General features: G+C 46.5%; 2 protein-coding genes and 1 pseudogene across 2 annotated transcripts; all 3 read left to right on the top strand.

Moving 5' to 3' along the window:
• Positions 1 to 2,140: 2,140 nt before the first annotated feature.
• On the top strand, positions 2,141 to 6,070 carry LOC124138154. The gene is made up of 2 exons (XM_046504681.2): positions 2,141 to 2,843; positions 3,789 to 6,070. Exons 1-2 carry the CDS (start codon positions 2,147 to 2,149, stop codon positions 4,343 to 4,345), a joined length of 1,254 nt encoding a protein of 417 aa, XP_046360637.2. The 5' UTR covers positions 2,141 to 2,146; the 3' UTR covers positions 4,346 to 6,070.
• A 9,973-nt stretch (positions 6,071 to 16,043) lies between these two features.
• On the top strand, positions 16,044 to 16,506 carry LOC124138208. Its single transcript, XM_048386547.1, has 2 exons — positions 16,044 to 16,234; positions 16,437 to 16,506. Exons 1-2 carry the CDS (start codon positions 16,044 to 16,046, stop codon positions 16,504 to 16,506), a joined length of 261 nt encoding a protein of 86 aa, XP_048242504.1.
• A 2,242-nt stretch (positions 16,507 to 18,748) lies between these two features.
• On the top strand, positions 18,749 to 20,326 carry LOC125374864 (annotated as a pseudogene).
• Positions 20,327 to 21,314: the final 988 nt, after the last annotated feature.

Here is a 21,314-nt window from a genome sequence, read left to right as displayed (position 1 = left end):
TACTTTTGTCTATGAGTATAGCACAGGGGGCCAAATGTCCAGGTCTCTTGAGATAGCTGACTATGTGGCAATACCTGACAGCAAAGTTATTGATTATCTTATACTATCAACATATCAACCTTACACGCGGCTAAGCAAACATCAATAGAAATAATTATTAGATAAACATGAATGCATTTTCAATGTAGAGGTTTTAATCGATACTTGTTTCATTTTGAACTGAACGCGATAGCTGGATATCATTTAACGTTTTAAACTATTCATTCGTCACGCGTTACATTTTAAATAGAAACTTATACAGATGGATACAATATACAATTACTGGTACATAATTATAGTGTTACTGCTGAACATTGTATAAGGCTAATGTCCAGGCCAAAATATGTGAAGTAAAAGAACACCAGATTCCTTATTACTATATTTAATCTCACATGCCAATATAAGAAATATGAGAGAATCGGATGTTCTTTAACTTCTTTTGAGTAGTACATATACTTTTCAAATATATTTTAAAGTTTTGACATTGCGCCTTTTGTTTGTTTAATTGTTGTTTAACGCCGCACTCAGCAATGTTACAGCTATATGACGGCGGTCTGTAAAATAATCGGGTCTGGACCAGACAATCCAGTGTTTGGCATCATGCGCATCGATCCACACAATTGGGATACGATGACATGCAACAATAAAGTCAGCGAGCCTGATAACCCGATCCCGTTAGTCGCCCCTTACGACAAAAGCATAGTCGCCTTTTACGACAAGCATGGGTTACTGAATGAACATCAATTCCAAGGCGGATCTTCACGGGTCATTGCGCCATTTAATTTCTATAGACGACCAGTCGACGTTATCATTCAAAACTCGATAATCCTACAACGATTAAGAGCATCGCTTCGGAATGGACTGCTTGATCAGGTGCCATGGCAACGTTGATGTGTGTCTTCCTTCGGGTCAGTGGTATGCACTGATTGTCCCCTACTAGTTTTCAAGCTTTAGTAATACATGAAATAGCAGACTTGGTGATTATATCTATGTGTTACGAGGTCCTTTTATTCAAGTGAACGGTTCATGCGTGGGTTACTGGAAAACACACAAAGGTCTGTAAACAGCATTTAAGGAAGAGTCGTATGCCGCTCTTTGAAATTGTGTTTGAAAGATTATGCTCGATTGTACGTCAAATGTTGTGAAATGTGGACACCAAGGCTGTAGCTGCCGAGAATACTGCTCGACATAAAGGGAAAGTTGACTGTTGGAAAGTTGCAGTCACCCCTCTTGTCATACTGTCTTGTGGAAAGTGTTTTGTCACTCTGAATCTTCATGCACAGATCTAAATATGAGACACACGAGGCGACCTCGCTGGGCGTTTATTTTTAGTTTAGGTGTGTGAAAGGAATTGGCAGTTTGATGGTTATTGAACGATATCAGATCATCGACAGACCTGAAGCTTAAGTTGATTTTCTTGGCCAAATTATCTCGTTCTGAGTTTGCCAACCCGAGGAGAATATTCCGATTCATATGCACAAAGAAACAGATGGGCAAGAAAGGGAGAACAGTTTGTGACTTTTGGGATGCCTAGTTCTCGCCTAAATGTCGGTGCTCAAGAATACTTATATTTGTTTGCTTCACGTCACACTCAGTGATATTCCAGCTACGCCCTGTAAATGATAGCGTATGAACCAGGCATTCCAGTGATTGACATCATGACCATCGATCTACGAAATAAAGATGATTAATATGATGGCATGCATCAGCTAAGTCAGCTTGCCTGACCACCCGATCCCATTAGACAAGCATGGGTTTGCTGAAGACGTATGAAAATAATCGGGTGTTACTCCTTTTGAATATATTGTATATCATATATACACTTAAATTGTTATTGGTATATCATCTATCCGTATTATATCTGAGACTCGCATCTCCGTACCTTCATCTCGTTCTCTAACACTAAGCTGATGATCCGTCATGATATAACAGAGACACTGTTAAAAGTGACTATAAACTCAACTCAACTCTCTCAAATATATCGTAATCTAATTTATGAATTTTAAATTCCCACTATTAACCTTTGGTTTTATGTATACATAATATTAATACAACAAATATTTTATCTCTTGTTTAAATTTCAGAGTGGCATTAACTTGGAAAAAAGATGAAACCCATCTTCAATATGTTATCGCGCAGATGTGTCAAAATCAGATCAATGAAAGTCATTACATTCCTATTTGGGATCTTTACAGTATTATATATGATGACTCAGGAAGAATACCAAATAATACAAACAGTGGAGCCAGATGTCTGCAATACAAATAATTTTGCCCATTTGGGGCTCGCAGGAGTTGGGAAATGCCCGGATGTGGGAGAATGCATGATGCGGGGAAGATGGCGGACTCGACCCTTAACGTCCTTGGAAAAACAAAAAGTAGATGATTATATATTTTCAGCTAGAAGGGAACATGGTGTGGCAGAGACGCTCCAGAGGAGTGATGGGAAGTGTTTCAGCGTGTCGTCTGATGGCGGGAATGGATGGTTTCGCGCGCTGTGTGATCCGGATGGGCCGACGCCATGTTGCAATGATAATATTTGTGTCAACAAAACCTTTAAAGACTGCAAGTGCCCGGGCTGTCAAGATCTTCGGAATCTGATTCATGCCGAGTACTCAACCTGGCAGCCTGAAGATTCCCGATGTATGGTGAAGAACTTCACAGCCAAGGAAGCATGTGACCTTCTACAGGGTGCGACAGTTGCTTTTGTCGGAGACTCTCTGATGCGCCATCTCTACACTGTTCTACTCACTGTGCTCACAAACAATGGCCACGATGGAGCTATTGACAGCAACGCTCCGAAAGGTATATCTGTTAAGTGTACAAATGAATAATGAAGTAGGATATTTGTAGTTGAAAACCACGAAAACCAATATGTCATGATTTAGGGCAAGTATTTCATCTCTCATTGTTTCCACACTACAAAGATAGAGCGAGGATGTTCAAACACATCAATATTACTACAGTATCACAATGGCGTGCATCAGGATTGTGCGTCACAAATTGTAACGATTGGAGGACGCCCTTTTAACAATGTTGATTCTACTCTGGCCTTAACCCATTTAAACCCGGATAACAATAGATTCCCTATATTCCGTTGTTGGTCGTAAGAGGCGTCTTAATGTCACATGCTTCAGTGCGTAACCTCGTACCATGCCTGTGTTGGACGTTAATAGCCTGGACGGCTGGTAGAGCGTCTGATCGGAGAGTGGTACTTGTTACTCTGTCTGGCGCTCGGCATTAAGGGGCTAAGACAAGGACTGGTCGACTCGGAGTCAGTATACTGTGTCTGAGTCTTCATGTTAAACTGCTGCATGGTATCTCAGTGGGGTAGCACTACAAAATCGGCATAAGTCTAGACTAGTACAAGCAGCCATACACACATGCATGCACGTCGCAATATAAGTGCAATAATTTTGGACGCGCCGTTTAACCCCATTTCACCTCACCTCTAGCCCAGAAGTCATAATTTACAAGCGGCTATCATATAGTTGAGATAATGCTGATTGTTGCGGAAAACAACAACAAAAACAAAAATACCCTCAATAGCTGCGCCAAGACACTTTTATCGTGGGCTTGAATCCCAGATTCTTTACAAGTATTATTCCTTGTTTGTCAGCATCATACCCATGCCAATGATTTACCATGGTAAATACGCCTATTATGTGACGTTCGGTTACTTTTTCCGCTCAAAACTCATGTCGCTGTACTGTTTATGAAATAACGCCTTTTAATCATTTCTTTCTACAGATATCCAGAATCGATGTGCAGGATGGAAGATACTCACCGAGAAGGTTTGCCTTTTCTGGATTAAACGGAATGTAACTGTTTGTAACAATTCTGTCAGGCTTAAGTTTTTTGAATATTTTAGATCACCCTTCTCCAAAACCTTCCTTGACTTAGGCACAAGCCTTTACAATGAAAACAAATCCTTATTAGTGGCAGGTATTGGTTTACATGAGGACTACGATTTTACAAAAGTATTCCATAAATTCTTATGGCCATTCCTACAAAACCAAATAGACAATGGAAGCGTGTGGCCAAAGGTAATTTGGTCTACAGTCCATTCAAGATCTGTGATTGTCAGCAAAGTCGACATCGAAGAAGAACTGTACAAGACAAGGATTTTTAACCAGTTGATGAGAGACAGGATGGAACGATATGGCGTGACTGTGTTCGATACTTTTAACATGACGAAAGGAGTAGCAACTCCTGATGGCACTCATTATGGGTTTGGACTAAATTTGATGAAGGCACAAATGTTTCTTAATCTTGTACTAGAAATGAGAGACAGACTGGAGTGGTGAAATGTATTGTTCACGATCACAAGTAGGTTTCCCTGCTAAGGCGTGATTGATACTGTTAACGTATTTAACGACACATTAAGCAATATTCCAGCCATACAACGACTCTCCATCGACTCTGGATAAAACAAACCAATGACTGAAAACATGAACAACGGTCCATCGGGGAATGCTAGCGCACAGTCAGCCAGCCAGATAACTCGATCCAGCTTAGTCTCCTCTTCATGTTGTGGACCTATTCTAACCAAGCTTCAAACAAGGAATGACGGCCATGACAACATGACTGGTGATACCGCCAGGTTATTTTGGCCATCGAATAACAGGTGGTAAAACTTAGGCTAGAGGCTCTGTTCGAATTGTTGACCCTGTACTCGCAGTGGTGAATAGGTTCTCGGTAGAATAGGATGGTAATGAGAAGACACACCGGAAGGTCAGGTTATAAGATCCCCATTTGGTTAAGATTGCAATATGAGTGCGCACTGTTCCAGAGTTATCGTATTTTAGGCGCCTTCGGCATATCTTTGTGTGGAACATTGGATCAAAATCCAGATTAACCCGAGAATGTTCCTTGTTCTGTCAGTAATGGTGTCCCGCGGTTCCCCAAAGAAGTAAACACTTGTTCTTAAAGATTTCACCCGACACGGATCTGATACGCCCTGATACAACTGAATACATGCGGTGTTTACCCCTCTAATACAAGCGCTTTATTAGCCTATTTCTTAATTATTTTAGTATTTGGAATCCAGGGATCCAATGTGAAAAGAAATTTAGTTTTTCTCATCCGGCTGAGTCTCTTGAGTCGTTGTCAGCGTAGATCTTAGTGTTGACTAGTGTTGTATTTTCGCACGTATATTTTAGACGGGAACAACTAGAAAGTCAGTATTTGCCTCCATGTCGAGGTCCGGCTGGAGCATGTTGATCCACAATTTCGCTTCCTGCATCTATCATCCGTGAGGCAATATGTTGGCATGTGTTAGCTCAAACTGCAAATCCCAAACATTATTCGTGCTTTGGGAAAAGACGAGCATATGAAACATAAACTGTTCTCTCTACTAGAACCCTTAATCACTTCCACTTTTCTGTAAACTGATCCCGATGGTGTAATCGAGAACAGATCTCTAATATATCCAGTATACAGTAAAATACGTTTATAACGAACACGCTTATAACGAACAGACGGATATAACGAACTTTATTTTTGGCCCCGGCCATTTGCTATATAGTTGTTGTATATATGATTATAACGAACTACGGTTATAACGAACTAAAATTAGTGGTCCATTTGAGTTCGTTATAACCGTAGTTTACTGTATATCATGTAATGAACCCGGAGCCCGAAAGATTCATGGGGTATGTACTAATAGCTTCCTCAATTTTAATCGAAAGATGTATGTGCCTCGATTTGATTTAATGTGGTCCGAGATTGTTCTCATACGAAATGAAAGTGGTTCCAGGGTAAAACGAAGAAAGGATAGGGTAATATCTTTATTTTAGAAGTTGAAGTAAGAATGAAGATTTGATGTAGGTTCTAGCAATTGCACCCTTTTAAAGAATAAATATAAAATGTCTACGCCACGACTTGAGTATCTATGGAAATAGATTCCATTGTGCTCAAAAAGAAAAACAGCGTTGAGAATTATATGAATAGGTGATTAAATTGAGTGAGTTGGGTTTAAAGCCGCTTTTAACAGTATTCCAGTTTTATCACGGCGTGTCAGCTTAATGTGGGAGGAAAGCAAGTCTCAGACGTTTACCACTTCGATGAAACCCACGAGCACGGGTATGGTGATGACAAACCTAGAAAGATAATTGGGGCTAACCGGGATTCGAACCCACAATTACAGATTTCTGGCGTGTCAAAGGGACGCAACTCTGCACAGCGAATCGCGGCGCCTCAGACGGCTTGGCCACCCGTGTCCCCAGGTGACTAAAAATCATTGTTCACGGAAAGGTTAAGCGTGTCCTTCCCTCCCCGCAGAAGATGAAATCCATGTCAACTGTCTGTCCCATGAGTTCAGACAAACATACACAAGTAGTATTACTGTTCTGTGGTCATACTAAATGATTAACTACGCAATTAGTTCAATAATTATTATATTAAACTGTCGTGTGTGGGAAAGTGAACAGTTTGTACAATCACCTCATGTTCATCAAGTCAGCTGTTAATAAACACATTTTCTCATGTTTTAGTTCGATTTTTCTTCCCATTGTATGTTGTATAACTAGTTAAACGAAACGGGTGGTTAAAAGGTTAGGGAAAATTTGGGTGTAAAAATGGGAGCACACTGAGAGGCCGACTCCTCCTGGATCAAGGGATCAAGGAGTTAATGTTTGTTTGATAACATGGGGACCGTGTCATTGGGGAGGGCCAGTGAACTAGCATGCACCTAAATTATATTTGCTACTACCCCCAAAAGTAGTTTGCCACTAACCCCAAAATGTAGTGTCAGCTTACAGTGGGAGAAAAGCCCGTTCAGACGTTTACCACTTTGGTGAAACCAACGAGCACGGGTATGGTCCTGAAAACCTAGAATAATAATCAGGGCGAACTGGGATTCGAACCCTAAATCACAGGTTTCTGACGAGCCCAAGGGACGCAACTCGGCACAGCGCCCGTACCAGAGAAGTAGGTGTCCAGCGTAGTAGGAAAATGTGTGAAGCCGCTCATTCATTATTTCTGGTCGAAGCGGCGTTAAACTCAACCACTCTACTCAACCACTCCACTCAACCACTCCACTCAACCACTCCAATCAACCAACCACTCCACTCAACCAACCACTCCAGTCAACCGCTCCACTCAACCACTCTACTCAACCAACCACTCCACTCAACCAACCGCTCCAATCAACCACTCCACTCAACCACTCCACTCAACCAACCACTCTACTCAACCAACCACTCCACTCAACCACTCCACTCAACCAACCACTCCACTCAACTAACCACTCCACTCAACCACTCAACCAACAACTCCACTCAACCAACCACGCTACTAAACCAACCACTCCACTCAACCACTCCACTCAACCAACCACTCCACTCAACCAACCACTCAACTCCACTCAACTCCACTCAACAAACCACTCCACTCAACCACTCAACCAACCACTCCACTCAACCAACCACTCCACTCAACCAACCGCGCTACTCAACCAACCGCTCCACTCAACCACTCCACTCAACCAACCACTCCACTCAACCAACCACTCCACTCAACTCCACTCAACTCCACTCAACTCCACTCAACAAACCACTCCACTCAACCACTCAACCAACCATTTCACTCAACCAACCACTCCACTTAACCACTCCACTCAACCAACCATTCCACTCAACCACTCCACTCAACCAACCACTCCGCTCAACCAACCACTCCACTCAACCAACCACTCCACTCAACCACTCCACCCAACCAACCACTCCACTCAACCACTCCACTCAACAACTCCACTCAACCAACCACTCCACTCAACCACTCAACAAACCACTCCACTCAACCAACCACTCCACTCAACCACTCCACTCAACCAACCACTCCACTCAACCACTCCACTCAACCAACCACTCCACTTAACCACTCCACTCAACAACTCCACTCAACCAACTACTCAACCAACTGCTCCACTCAACCACTCCACTCAACCACTCCACTCAACAAACCACTCTACTCAACCAACCACTCCACTCAACCAACCACTCCACTCAACCACTCCACCCAACCAACCACTCCACTCAACCACTCCACTCAACCAACCACTCCACTCAACCACTCCACTCAACAACTCCACTCAACCAACTTCTCAACCAACCGCTCCACTCAACCACTCCACTTAACCACTCCACTCAACCAACCACTCCACTCAACAACTCCACTCAACCAACTACTCAACCAACCGCTCCACTCAACCACTCCACCCAACCACTCCACTCAACCAACCACTCTACTCAACCAACCACTCCACTCAACCAACCACTCCACTCAACCACTCCACTCAACTAACCAATCCACTCAACCACTCAACCAACCACTCCACTCAACCACTCCACTCAACCAACCACTCCACTCAACCAACCACTCCACTCAACTCCACTCAACTCCACTCAACTCCACTCAACTCCACTCAACTCCACTCAACCAACCACTCCACTCAACCACTCAACCAACCACTCCACTCAACCACTCCACTCAACCACTCCACTCAACCAACCACTCCACTCAACCAACCACTCCACTCAACCACTCCACTCAACCAACCACTCCACTCAACCACTCCACTCAACTCCACTCAACCAACCGCTCCACTCAACCACTCCACTCAACCACTCCACTCAACCACTCCACTCAACCAACCACTCTACTCAACCAACCACTGCACTCAACCAACCACTCCACCCAACCAACCACTCCACTCAACCACTCCACTCAACAACTCCACTCAACCAACCACTCCACTCAACCACTCAACCAACCACTCCACTCAACCAACCACTCTACTCAACCAACCACTCCACTCAACCAACCACTCCACTCAACCACTCCACTCAACTAACCACTCCACTCAACTACTCCACTCAACAACTCCACTCAACCAACTACTCAACCAACCGCTCCACTCAACCACTCCACTCAACCACTCCACTCAACCAACCACTCTACTCAACCAACCACTCCACTCAACCACTCCACTCAACCAACCACTCCACTCAACTAACCACTCCATTTAACCACTCAACCAACCACTCCACTCAACCAACCACTCCACTCAACCACTCCACTCAACCAACCACTCCACTCAACCAACCACTCCACTCAACTCCACTCAACTCCACTCAACCAACCACTCCACTAAACCACTCAACCAACCACTCCACTCAACCAACCACTCCACTCAACCAACCACTCCACTCAACCAACCACTCCACTCAACCAACCACTCCGCTCAACCAACCACTCCACTCAACCAACCACTCCACTCAACCACTCCACTCAACCAACCACTCCACCCCACCACTCCACTCAACAACTCCACTCAACCAACCACTCTACTCAACCGCTCCACTCCACTCAACCACTCCACTCAACCAACCGCTCCACTCAACCAACCCCTCCGCTCAACCAACCAACCAACTAACCACAAACCAACAAACCACTCACTCACTCACTCACTCACTCACTCACTCACTCACTCACTCACTCACTCACTCACTCACTCACTCACTCACTCACTCACTCACTCACTCACTCACTCACTCACTCACTCACTCACTCACCGCGGAAGGCCACTGAGAAATTGGGCGTAGGTAATGAATGGCGTAGATTTGTTGCGATAGAAATAACTCCCTACCGGACGTCCAAGATAAATGGATAATTTAAACAAACCATACAACTCCACTGAATAATCAATCTCCTCGTAGCTTGTCTGCATCCAAGACTGTTTCTCCAATTGAAAACAAACATAGCCACCAGCAAGAATGTAACCTACATAAACCTTTTACTGTAGTCCAATTGATCAGCGAAATCCACAGTGCTAAATATGGTAACTCTACAGGCGGTAGTGATTTATCTATAAATATTTTAGAAACAGTTCTATGGGTTTGTTTCTTCTCAAGCTCTTCAAGTGTAACAATAAGGGTGTTATTTTCAAAAGACGATTTTGACAGGACAAATAGCGCCTCTCTCGTACCGTGGCATTACTTTTGGCCAAATCATCTCGTTCTGAGTTTGCCAGTCCGAGGAGAATATTCCGATTCATATGCACAAAGAAACAGATGAGCAAGAAAGGGAGCACAGTCTGAGACTACTGGGATTCCTAGTTCTCGCCTAAATGCCGGTGGTCAAGAATATTCATATTTGTTTGTTTAACGCCACACTCTGTAATATTCCAGCTACGCCCGGTAAATGATAGCGTATGAATCAGACAATCCAGTGATTGACATCATGACCATCGATCTACACAATTGAGATATGATGGCATGCATCAGCTAAGTCAGCTTGCCCGACCACCCGATCCCATTTGACAAGCATGGATTTGCTGAAGACTATTTATCGTCATATGGAAAAAATCGGGTGTTTTTAAACTCCTTTTGAGTAGTAGGTATATGTTGCAGCCAATGTGTAAAATGATTAAAATGTTCACTTCGACAATTTGCAAAACGCCAAATTATTTGAATAATTTTACACTTATTTTTTGGTCAGATTGACTGAAAGATATTGAGAAGTCCAAAAGGTCTAAAAATCATTACAATAAACTAATCATGCTGGCATTAGAAGCTAAAATATTTAAAATGTACATTGATTATCAAAAAAATAATTGCCAAAATGAAAATGTCTGTCATTTTACACACTGACTGTAACATATACAGGCTATATTGCAATGTGTTAAATATAACGTCAAGGACAAAACTAAATAGTATAAACACTTAGGAGCAAATTGATTTCAGATGAGGGAGGAGCACAATTGACCACATATCGACGTCAAGGACAAAGCTAAATAGTATAATTATTTAGGAGCAAATTGATTTCAGATGAGGGAGAAGCACAATTGACCACATATCGACGTCAAGGACAAACTACGAACCACGTGCACCACACTACGTACCGCACAACGAACCACACACTCCCATCCTCATTGACCCCCCCCCCCCCCCCCCCCATCCCCCCGACCCCCACAGACCCCCCACCACACACCTACAAACCACACACACCACCAAAACACACTACAGTCCCTCACCACCATCCCCGTCCACACACACACAGACACATACCACACTACGCATCACACGCATCACGCGCACCACTGGACGCTCCACGCCCACCAAACTACGCACCACGCAAACCACGCGCGCCATACTACGCACCCAACGCATCGCACCACGGGCACCACGCGCACCACACTACGTACCACCCTTAGCACCAGACGCACCAAACTACGCACCACGCACCGCACTACGTCCAGCACGCACCGCACTATGCACCATGGGCACCACACTACGCACCACGCTAAGCCCCAGACGCACCAAACTACGCACCACGCACCGCACTACGTCCAGCACGCACCGCACTATGCACCATGGGCACCACACTACGCACCACGCTAAGCCCCAGACGCACCACACTATTCACCACAAGCACCAAACTACGCACCACGCACCGCACTTCGTCCAACACGCACCGCACTATGCACCATGGGCAGGCACCACACTACGCACCATGCTAAGCCCAATACGCACCACACTATTCACCACAAGCACCACACTACGCACCACACACACGGCACAACACACCACGCCCATTCCCTCCCCCCTCCCCCCTCCCCCTCCACGCCTAATGCCTTGTTTCAAGGTTTAAATTCGGCCAGGCATTATATTGATTAGCACATATACCTAAGATGTGAAAAAAACACAATAAAGGATGAAGTCAATATTTCATTGAATGGTCAAGGTAATGACGACACACGTTTGAGCCTTGTGGAAACTGCTAATTATGCAGACACCACTTATGTTAATTAATCATACCTGGTTCGGTTTTGTCATTTAATAACTATTGAAAACATGCAATTATTGTTTGCCCAAACTTGTTATAATATAACACAACGTCTCAGACATGTTTGTATTGTTATAAGTTTAAAAAATGCATACGCAATTAATACGAAGTCAACTTTTAAATTAGCGGTTATAGCTTTAAAACGAGGGAGATAAAGAAGCGGGAAATCATTAGGGCGAAGATAGTTATATTTCGGTGTTGTCGCCAAGTAATCAACAGACATCGGTTAGTAGAATCGGAACACGAGTTCATTGCCCTTTATAGTTCTAAACTGTTTTCATCCATGAGGACATGTGACAAAGACAGGCCAGACCCGAACACATTAAAATGATACCGTCAACATTGGGAGAAGAGTGCACGGTTTATGAAGTCGATCGGTTCGAATCCCGATCGTTCCAAGTTTCCCAATCAGTGACGAGCCAGGCCGGCTGACCATGTCGTGTATTGATAGATGGACTGAGAGTTAGTAAAACTAATGTGAGTATAAAGCTGTTGTTGCGTTACTTTATTATGCGAGTATGAATGCGTCGATAGACCAATTTCTCCTTGACTTTGATGACCCGATGCTGAAGTCATGAAGACAAGGAACGACAATACATTTAGATAACTGTAGCAGGGCCCCACTTGACACCCTAACGCAGTTACAACAATATCCTACTCGTATTTAGCCTTCACTGCTGTAAATAATTGTAAATACTATTCTTTTGGAAGCGAAAAAACCTTTTGACTAAAAAAGATAGGCCCTTCTTATTATTTGTCGCAGATAGAAACACTTCAAACATATCGATCGAGACAAGACAAACCAGTGGTTGATACTATGAGCGATTATCCACGTTGATGTGCGCACAAAAGCAACCCCATCCAGTTTGTCGCCTTAACGACAAGCATTCAACTGTATACGCAAACATTACTTTTAATCAATGGGCAGGACCCGTGAAGATCCGGAGTAGAAAAGGTCTGCAGCAACCCATGCTTGTCGTAAATGGCGACTATGCTTGTCGTAAGAGGCGACTAACGGAATCGCTGACTTGTTGATGCATGTCATCGTATCCCAATTACATGTACGTGGATTGTTGCTCATGATGTCAATCACTGGATCATCCAGACTCAATTATTTACAGACTGCCCTCATATAGCTGAAATACTGTTGAGTGCGGCGTTGAACAACAAACAAACAAACAAACAAATCAATGGGCGGTAGGGTGGCCTGGAAGTTAAAAGCGTTCGCAGGTCACGCCGAAAGACCTTGTTCGATTCCCCTCATAGGTACATTATGTAAAGCCCTTTCCTGGACTCCTCGTGATACTGCTGTAAAATTGCTAAAATTGCTTTACCAATGGGCAAGTGGCAATGCTAGGACATTTGCTTTCATCGTACTGATGATTTTTAAATTTAGCAGTTACCACGATTAACACTTTAAACACTAATGGTTTGGTTTGGTTTGTTTTTTTACGCCGCACTCAGCAATATTACAGTTATATGACGGCGGTCTGTAAATAATCGAGTCTGGACCAGACAATCCAATGATTAATATCATGAGCATCGATCCAAGCAATTGGGATCGATGACATGCGAGCCTGACCACCCGATCCCGTTAGTCGCCTTTCGCGACAAGCATAGTCGCCTTTTACGGCAAGCATGGGTTGCTGAAGACCTATTCTATCACGGAATCTTCACGGGTCTAAACACTAATGAAGATCTAGACACCCGATTATTGACCAAAATCTTCTTGTTCCCGGTGAATCGCGTTGCCTTATATCCTGAAGGGAGCATGTTATTCAGATAACTCCAACTCCGCTCTACGTATCCGCAGTTGAAACAACTATTCTTCCTCGACGATTCCATTGCTCTAGTATTCCATCGTTATTTCCGTTACGTTGACGTCTCCGAAGGGCACGATGCGACTTGCGTTTATCCCATTCGTCGCGTTGTACGTAGCGAGTACTCTCCCCTGGATCATCAGCTGTAAACATTGTATACGCAATGAATGATGGAAAACGTATGACAAAATCCCAGTGCAATAACAAATGGGGAAAAGATTTACACATTATTATGAATGTTATCACATGTGTTCATATAAAGAAGGGGCGGTGGGGTAGCCTAGTTAATGCGTTGGCTCGTCATGCCGAAAGCCCAGGATCGATTTCTCATATGGGTATGTTTGTATAGGTAGGTATGTGTGAAGCCCATTTCTGATGTCCACCGCTGTGATATTGCGGGAATATTGCTAAAAGCGGGGTGAACCCATACTCACTAACTCACTCATATGAAGAATAAGACTTTCTTCATTTCAACAACTGCATGTTTGGGACTTATATTAAACGAAACTCATGCACAAGGTTACACTGTATTCATGAGCTAGTCTTTGACCCTCTCTGATTTTGTTATATGATGTAAATAAATTCAGTACATAAACATTGTTAGAAGAAAAATAACATTTAAAATCCGTCATTTTAACAAATTTTAGCCGTGATTGTGTACGTGTCAGTCCAAAGGTGTAGGAAGCCAAATGACTAATTGTCAGCCATGTAAACATGTGAGAAAATGATGATACTGCTATTTCAGAGTTGTCTGCCATTATAAAATTTCACATTTTCAGTGACCCTCATCCTACTTCGCATTGAAGATATCAAAGTAGAATAAAAAACCAGTTATTAATGAGACGGATGACAAAAGTAATTGAAGGCACATAAAATATTCGAGAAGATTCTTTAACACTTAAACCAAGCTCAGGTGTATGTGTACAAGGAACTCGAGCTACTCTGTTTTTGTCTATGTTTGTGTGTGCTGGTGTGTGTGTGTGCTGGTGTGTGCTGGTGTGTGTGTGCTGGTGTGTGTGTGTGTGTGTGTGTGTGTGTGTGTGTGTGTGTGTGTGTGTGTGTGTGTGCGTGCGTGTGCGTGTGCGTGTGCGTGCGTGCGCTGGTGTGTGTGTGCGTGTGCTGGTGTGTGTGTGTGCTGGTGTGTGTGTGTGTGCTGGTGTGTGTATGTGCGTGTGTGTGTGTGTGCTGGTGTGCTGGTGTGTGTGTGTGTGTGTGTGTGTGTGTGTGTGTGTGTGTGTGTGTGTGTGTGTGTGTGTGTGTGTGTGTGTGTGTGTGTGTGTGTGTGTGTGCTGGTGTGTGTGTGTGTGTGCTGGTGTGTGTGCTTGTGTGTGTGTGTGTGCTGGTGTGTGTGTGTGTGTGTGTGTGTGTGTGCTGGTGTGTGTGTGTATGTTTTGTGTGTGTGTTCGTGTGCGCGCGTGAGTTGCGCGTGTTTTCGCGGAAGTGCGTACGTGCATGCAGCTGCAGCGACACTGTTGTATAATGTGTGTGTGTGCGTACGTGCGTGCATGCAGACCGAGCGACATTGTTTTATAGTGTGTGCGGTGGCGTGTGTGTGTGTATGTGTGCGTGCGTACGCTGTGTGGTGTGGTGTGGTGTGGTGTGGTGTGGTGTGGTGTGGAGGGTTTGTTGTTTAACAAACAGTATTCAAGCTATATGAAAGCGGCCTGTACATAATCGACTCTAGATCAATCAATCCAATGATTGCTATTCCACGGCGTCTAACCAACCAACTCATTAAACCAATGTTACGACCAGCATAAGTTGCTTGTGACCCCTTCTAATCCCAATTTAGCCGGCTCTTTAGACTAGCAATGGGTTGCGGGGGACATATTCTAAAAGCATTTTTTTAGGATAATGGCTTCATCCAAACAGCTATAAATTATTGTAGTAATGTACCGGTTCTTTTTATTTATTTTCTAATTTCCATTTCGGGATTGTCCGTTGGTTTTGAAAACTTAAGCCTTAAACTTAAACTTAAACTGGAAGTAAGACGTTGAGCCGACATCGAACTTTAAAACTACTCCCTTACCTGATACACAGAGCGATCAAACTGCAGAATAAGATCTATTCGCTTGTCCGCCGAAAAGGAAACATCTGAAGGAAATCCACATCCCCTTCGGATCCCGAAGGCGATTGTTTGTTTGCAACTGTCGTGGTCAATATATACGGCTAGTCGCACGAGGAGTTCGAATGGACGACTTTGCATAACGCTCACGGTGAAGCTGTGAAAAACAAGTAAAATCGTGAGGGCACCATCTTACAGGCTAATATAACTTGTATTTGAACGTGTCTCGGGAAATGGATGGACGTGTGTGGGAGGTGGATGGACGTGTATGGGATGTGGATGAACGTGTATGGGAGGTGGATGGAGGTGGATGGGAGATGGATGGTCGTGCATGGGAGGTGGATGGACGTGAATGGGAGGTGGATGGACGTGTATTGGAGGTGGATGGACGTGTATGGGAGGTGGATGGACGTGTATGGGAGGTGGATGAACGTGTATGGGAGGTGGATGGAGGTGGATGGGAGGTGGATGGTCGTATAGGGAGGTGGGTGGACGTGTATGGGAAGTGGATGGACGTGTATTGGGGGTGGATTGACGTGTGCGGGAGGTGGATGGACGTGTTTGGGAGATGGATGGACGTATAGGGAGGTGGATGAACGTGTATGGGAGGTGGATGGACGTATGGGAGGTGCATGGACGTATAGGGAGGTTCATGGACGTGTGTAGGAGGTGGATGGACGTGTATGGGAGGTGGATGGAGGTGTGTGGGAGGTGGATGAACGTGTATGGGAGGTGAATTGACGTGTGTGGGAGGTGGATGAACGTGTATGGGAGGTGGATGGAGATGGATGGGAGGTGGATGGTCGCATAGGCAGGTGGGTTGGACGTGTATGGGAAGTGGATGAACATGTATGGGAGGTGGATGGATGTGTATGGGAGGTGGATTGACGTGTATGGGAGGTGAGTGGAAGTGTATAGGAGGTGGATGGATGTGTATGGGAGGTGGATGGAAGTATAGGGAGGTGGATGGACGTGTATGGGAGATGGGTGGACGTGTATGGGAAGTGGATGGACGTGTATGGGAGGTGGATGGACGTGTATGGGAGGTGGATTGACGTGTATGGGAGGTGAGTGGAAGTGTATAGGAGGTGGATGGATGTGTATGGGAGGTGGATGGAAGTATAGGGAGGTGAATGGACGTGTATTGGAGGTGGATGAACGTGTATGGGAGGTGGATGGAGGTGGATGGGAGGTGGATGGTCGTATAGGGAGGTGGGTGGACGTGTATGGGAAGTGAATGGACGTGTATTGGAGGTGGATGGACGTGTGTGGGAGCAGGATGGAGGTGGATGGGAGGTGGATGGACGTGTATGGGAGGTGAATTGACGTGTGTGGGAGGTGGATGGAGGTGGATGGGAGTTGGGTTGACGTGTATGGGAGGTGAGTGGAAGTGTATAGGAGGTGGATGGATGTGTATGGGAGGTGGATGGAAGTATAGGGAGGTGAATGGACGTGTATGGGAGATGGATGAACGTGTATGGGAGGTGGATTGGCGTGTATGGGAGGTGAGTGGACGTTTATGGGAGATGGATGGAGGTGGATGGACGTGTATGGGAGGTGGATGGACGTTTATGGGAGGTGAGTGGACGTTTATGGGAGATGGGTGGACGTGTATGGGAGGTGGATTGACGTGTATGGGAGGTGAATGAACGTGTATGGGAGGTAGATGGACGTGTATGGGAGATGGAAGGACGTGTATGGGAGGTGGATGAACGTGTGTGGGAGGTGGATGGATGTGTATGGGAGGTGGATGGAAGTATAGGGAGGTGAATGGACGTGTATGGGAGGTGGATGAACGTGTATGGGAGATGGATTGGCGTGTATGGGAGGTGAGTGGAAGTGTATAGGAGGTGGATGGATGTGTATGGGAGGTGGATTGACGTGTATGGGAGGTGGATGGAGGTGGATGGGAGGTGGATGGTCGTATAGGGAGGTGGGTGGACGTATATGGGAGGTAGATGGACGTGTATGGGAGATGGATGGTCGTGTATGGGAGGTGGAAGGACGTATATGGGAGATGGATTGAGGTGGAAGGACGTGTATGGGAGGTGGATGGACGTGTATGGGAGGTGAGTGGAAGTGTATAGGAGGTGGATGGATGTGTATGGGAGGTGGATGGAAGTATAGGGAGGTGGATGGACGTGTATGGGAAGTGGATGGACATGTATGGGAGGTGAGTGGACGTTTATGGGAGATGGATGGAGGTGGATGGACGTGTATGGGAGGTGGATGGACGTTTATGGGAGGTGAGTGGACGTTTATGGGAGATGGGTGGACGTGTATGGGAGGTGGATTGACGTGTATGGGAGGTGAATGAACGTGTATGGGAGGTAGATGGACGTGTATGGGAGATGGAAGGACGTGTATGGGAGGTGGATGAACGTGTATGAGAGGTGGATGGACGTGTATGGGAGATGGAAGGACGTGTATGGGAGGTGGATGAATGTGTATGGGAGGTGGATGGGGGTGGATGGGAGGTGGATGGTCGTATAGGGAGGTGGGTGGACGTATATGGGAGGTAGATGGACGTGTATGGGAGATGGATGGTCGTGTATGGGAGGTGGAAGGACGTATATGGGAGATGGATTGAGGTGGAAGGACGTGTATGGGAGGTGGATGGACGTGTATGGGAGGTGAGTGGAAGTGTATAGGAGGTGGATGGATGTGTATGGGAGGTGGATGGAAGTATAGGGAGGTGGATGGACGTGTATGGGAAGTGGATGGACATGTATGGGAGGTGAGTGGACGTTTATGGGAGACGGGTGGACGTGTATGGGAGGTGGATTGACGTGTATGGGAGGTGAATGAACGTGTATGGGAGGTGGATGGACGTGTATGGGAGATGGAAGGACGTGTATGGGAGGTGGATGAACGTGTATGGGAGGTGGATGGAGGTGGATCGGAGGTGGATGGGAGGTGGATGGTCGTATAGGGAGGTGGGTGGACGTATTTGGGAGGTAGATGGACGTGTATGGGAGATGGATGGTCGTGTATGGGAGGTGGAAGGACGTGTATGGGAGGTGTATGGATGTGTATGGGAGGTGGAAGGACGTGTATGGGAGGTGGAAGGACGTGTAAGGGAGGTGGGTGGATGTGTTTGGGAGATGGATGGACGTGTATGGGAGGCGGGTGGACGTGTATGGGAGGTGGATGGAGGTGGATGGGAGGTGGATGGACGTGTATGGGAGGCGGAAGGACGTGTAAGGGAGGTGGGTGCAGGTGTATGGGAGGCGGGTGCAGGTGTATGGGAGGCGGGTGGACGTGTATGGGAGGTGGATGGAGGTGGATGGGAGGTGGATGGAGGTGGATGGGAAGTGGATGGTCGTATAGGGAGGTGGGTGGACGTGTATTGGAGATGGATGGACGTGTGTGGGAGGTGGATGGACGTGTATGGGAGATGGATGGAGGGTGATGGTCAGTGGATGGTCGTATAGGGAGGTGGGTGGACGTATATGGGAGATGGATGGAGGTGGATGGACGTGTATGGGAGGTGGATTGACGTGTGTGGGAGGTGAATGAACGTGTATGGGAGGTAGATGGACGTGTATGGGAGGTGGATGAACGTGTATGGGAGGTGGATGGAGGTGGATGGGAGGTGGATGGTCGTATAGGGAGGTGGGTGGACCTGTATGGGAAGTGGATGGACGTGTATTGGAGATGGATTGACGTGTGCGGGAGGTGGATGGACGTGTATGAGAGATGGATGGACGTGTGTGTGAGGTGGATGGACGTGTGTGGGAGGTGGATGGACGTGTATGAGAGATGGATGGACGTGTGTGTGAGGTGGATGGACGTGTATGGGAGGTGGATGGAGGTGGATGGTCGGTGGATGGTCGTATGGGGAGGTGGATGGACGTATATGGGAGATGGATGGAGGTGGATGGACGTGTATGGGAGGTGGATTGACGTGTGTGGGAGGTGAATGAACGTGTATGGGAGGTAGATGGACTTGTATGGGAGATGGAAGGACGTGTATGGGAGGTGGATGAACGTGTATGGGAGGTGGATGGACGTGTATGGGAGATAGAAGGACGTGTATGGGAGGTGGATGAACGTGTATGGGGGGTATGGAGGTGGATGGGAAGTGGATGGTCGTATAGGGAGGTGGGTGGACGTATATGGGAGGTAGATGGACGTGTATGGGAGATGGATGGTCGTGTATGGGAGGTGGAAGGACGTATATGGGAGATGGATGGAGGTGGATGGACGTGTATGGGAGGTGGATGGAAGTATAAGGAGGTGGATGGACGTGTATGGGAAGTGGATGGACATGTATGGGAGGTGGAAGGACGTTTATGGGAGATGGATGGAGGTGGATGGACGTGTATGGGAGGTGAGTGGACGTTGATGGGAGATGGGTGGACGTGTATGGGAGGTGGATTGACGTGTATGGGAGGTGAATGAACGTGTATGGGAGGTAGATGGACGTGTATGGGAGGTGAGTGGACTTTATTGGAGATGGATGGAGGTGGATGGACGTTTATGGGAGGTGAGTGGACGTTGATGGGAGATGGGTGGACGTGTATGGGAGGTGGATTGACGTGTATGGGAGGTGAATGAACGTGTATAGGAGGTAGATGGACGTGTATGGGAGGTGGATGAACGTGTGTGGGAGGTGGATGGACGTGTATGGGAGATGGAAGGACGTGAATGGGAGGTGGATGAACGTGTATGGGAGGTGGATGGAGGTGGATGGGAGGTGGATGGTCGTATAGGGAGGTGGGTGGACGTGTATGGGAGATAGATGGACGTGTATGGGAGATGGATGGAGGTGGATGGGAGGTGGATGGTCGTATAGGGAGGTGGGTGGACGTGTATGGGAGGTGGATGGAGGTGGATGGGAGGTGGATGGGAGGTGGATGGAGGTGGATGGGAGGTGGATGGGAGGTGGATGGTCGTATAGGGAGGTGGGTGGACGTATTTGGGAGATAGATGGACGTGTATGGGAGATGGATGGTCGTGTATGGGAGGTGGAAGGACGTGTATGGGAGGTGTATGGATGTGTATGGGAGGTGGAAGGACGTGTATGGGAGGTGGAAGGACGTGTAAGGGAGGTGGGTGGATGTGTTTGGGAGATGGATGGACGTATATGGGAGGCGGAAGGACGTGTAAGGGAGGTGGCTGCAGGTGTATGGGAGGCGGGTGCAGGTGTATGGGAGGCGGGTGGACGTGTATGGGAGGCGGGTGGACGTGTATGGGAGGTGGAAGGACGTGTATGGGAGGTGGAAGGACGTGTAAGGGAGGTGGGTGGATGTGTTTGGGAGGCGGAAGGACGTGTAAGGGAGGTGGCTGCAGGTGTAAGGGAGGTGGCTGCAGGTGTATGGGAGGCGGGTGGACGTGTATGGAAGGTGGGTGGACGTGTATGGGAGGTGGAAGGACGTGTATGGGACGTGGAAGGACGTGTAAGGCAGGTGGGTGGATGTGTTTAGGAGGTGGAAGGACGTGTAAGGGAGGTGGGTGGACGTGTATGGGAAGTGGGTGGACGTGCATGGGAGGTTGGTGGATGTGTATGGGAGGTGGGTGGAGATGCGGAATATGACAAAC

Source organism: Haliotis rufescens, unplaced genomic scaffold, assembly GCF_023055435.1.
Source record: "Haliotis rufescens isolate VD_foot unplaced genomic scaffold, xgHalRufe1.0.p SCAF_6, whole genome shotgun sequence".
NCBI lineage: Eukaryota > Metazoa > Mollusca > Gastropoda > Lepetellida > Haliotidae > Haliotis > Haliotis rufescens.
The sequence above is the reverse complement of the archived record's forward strand: the minus strand, read 5'-3'. Positions and strand labels throughout refer to the sequence as shown.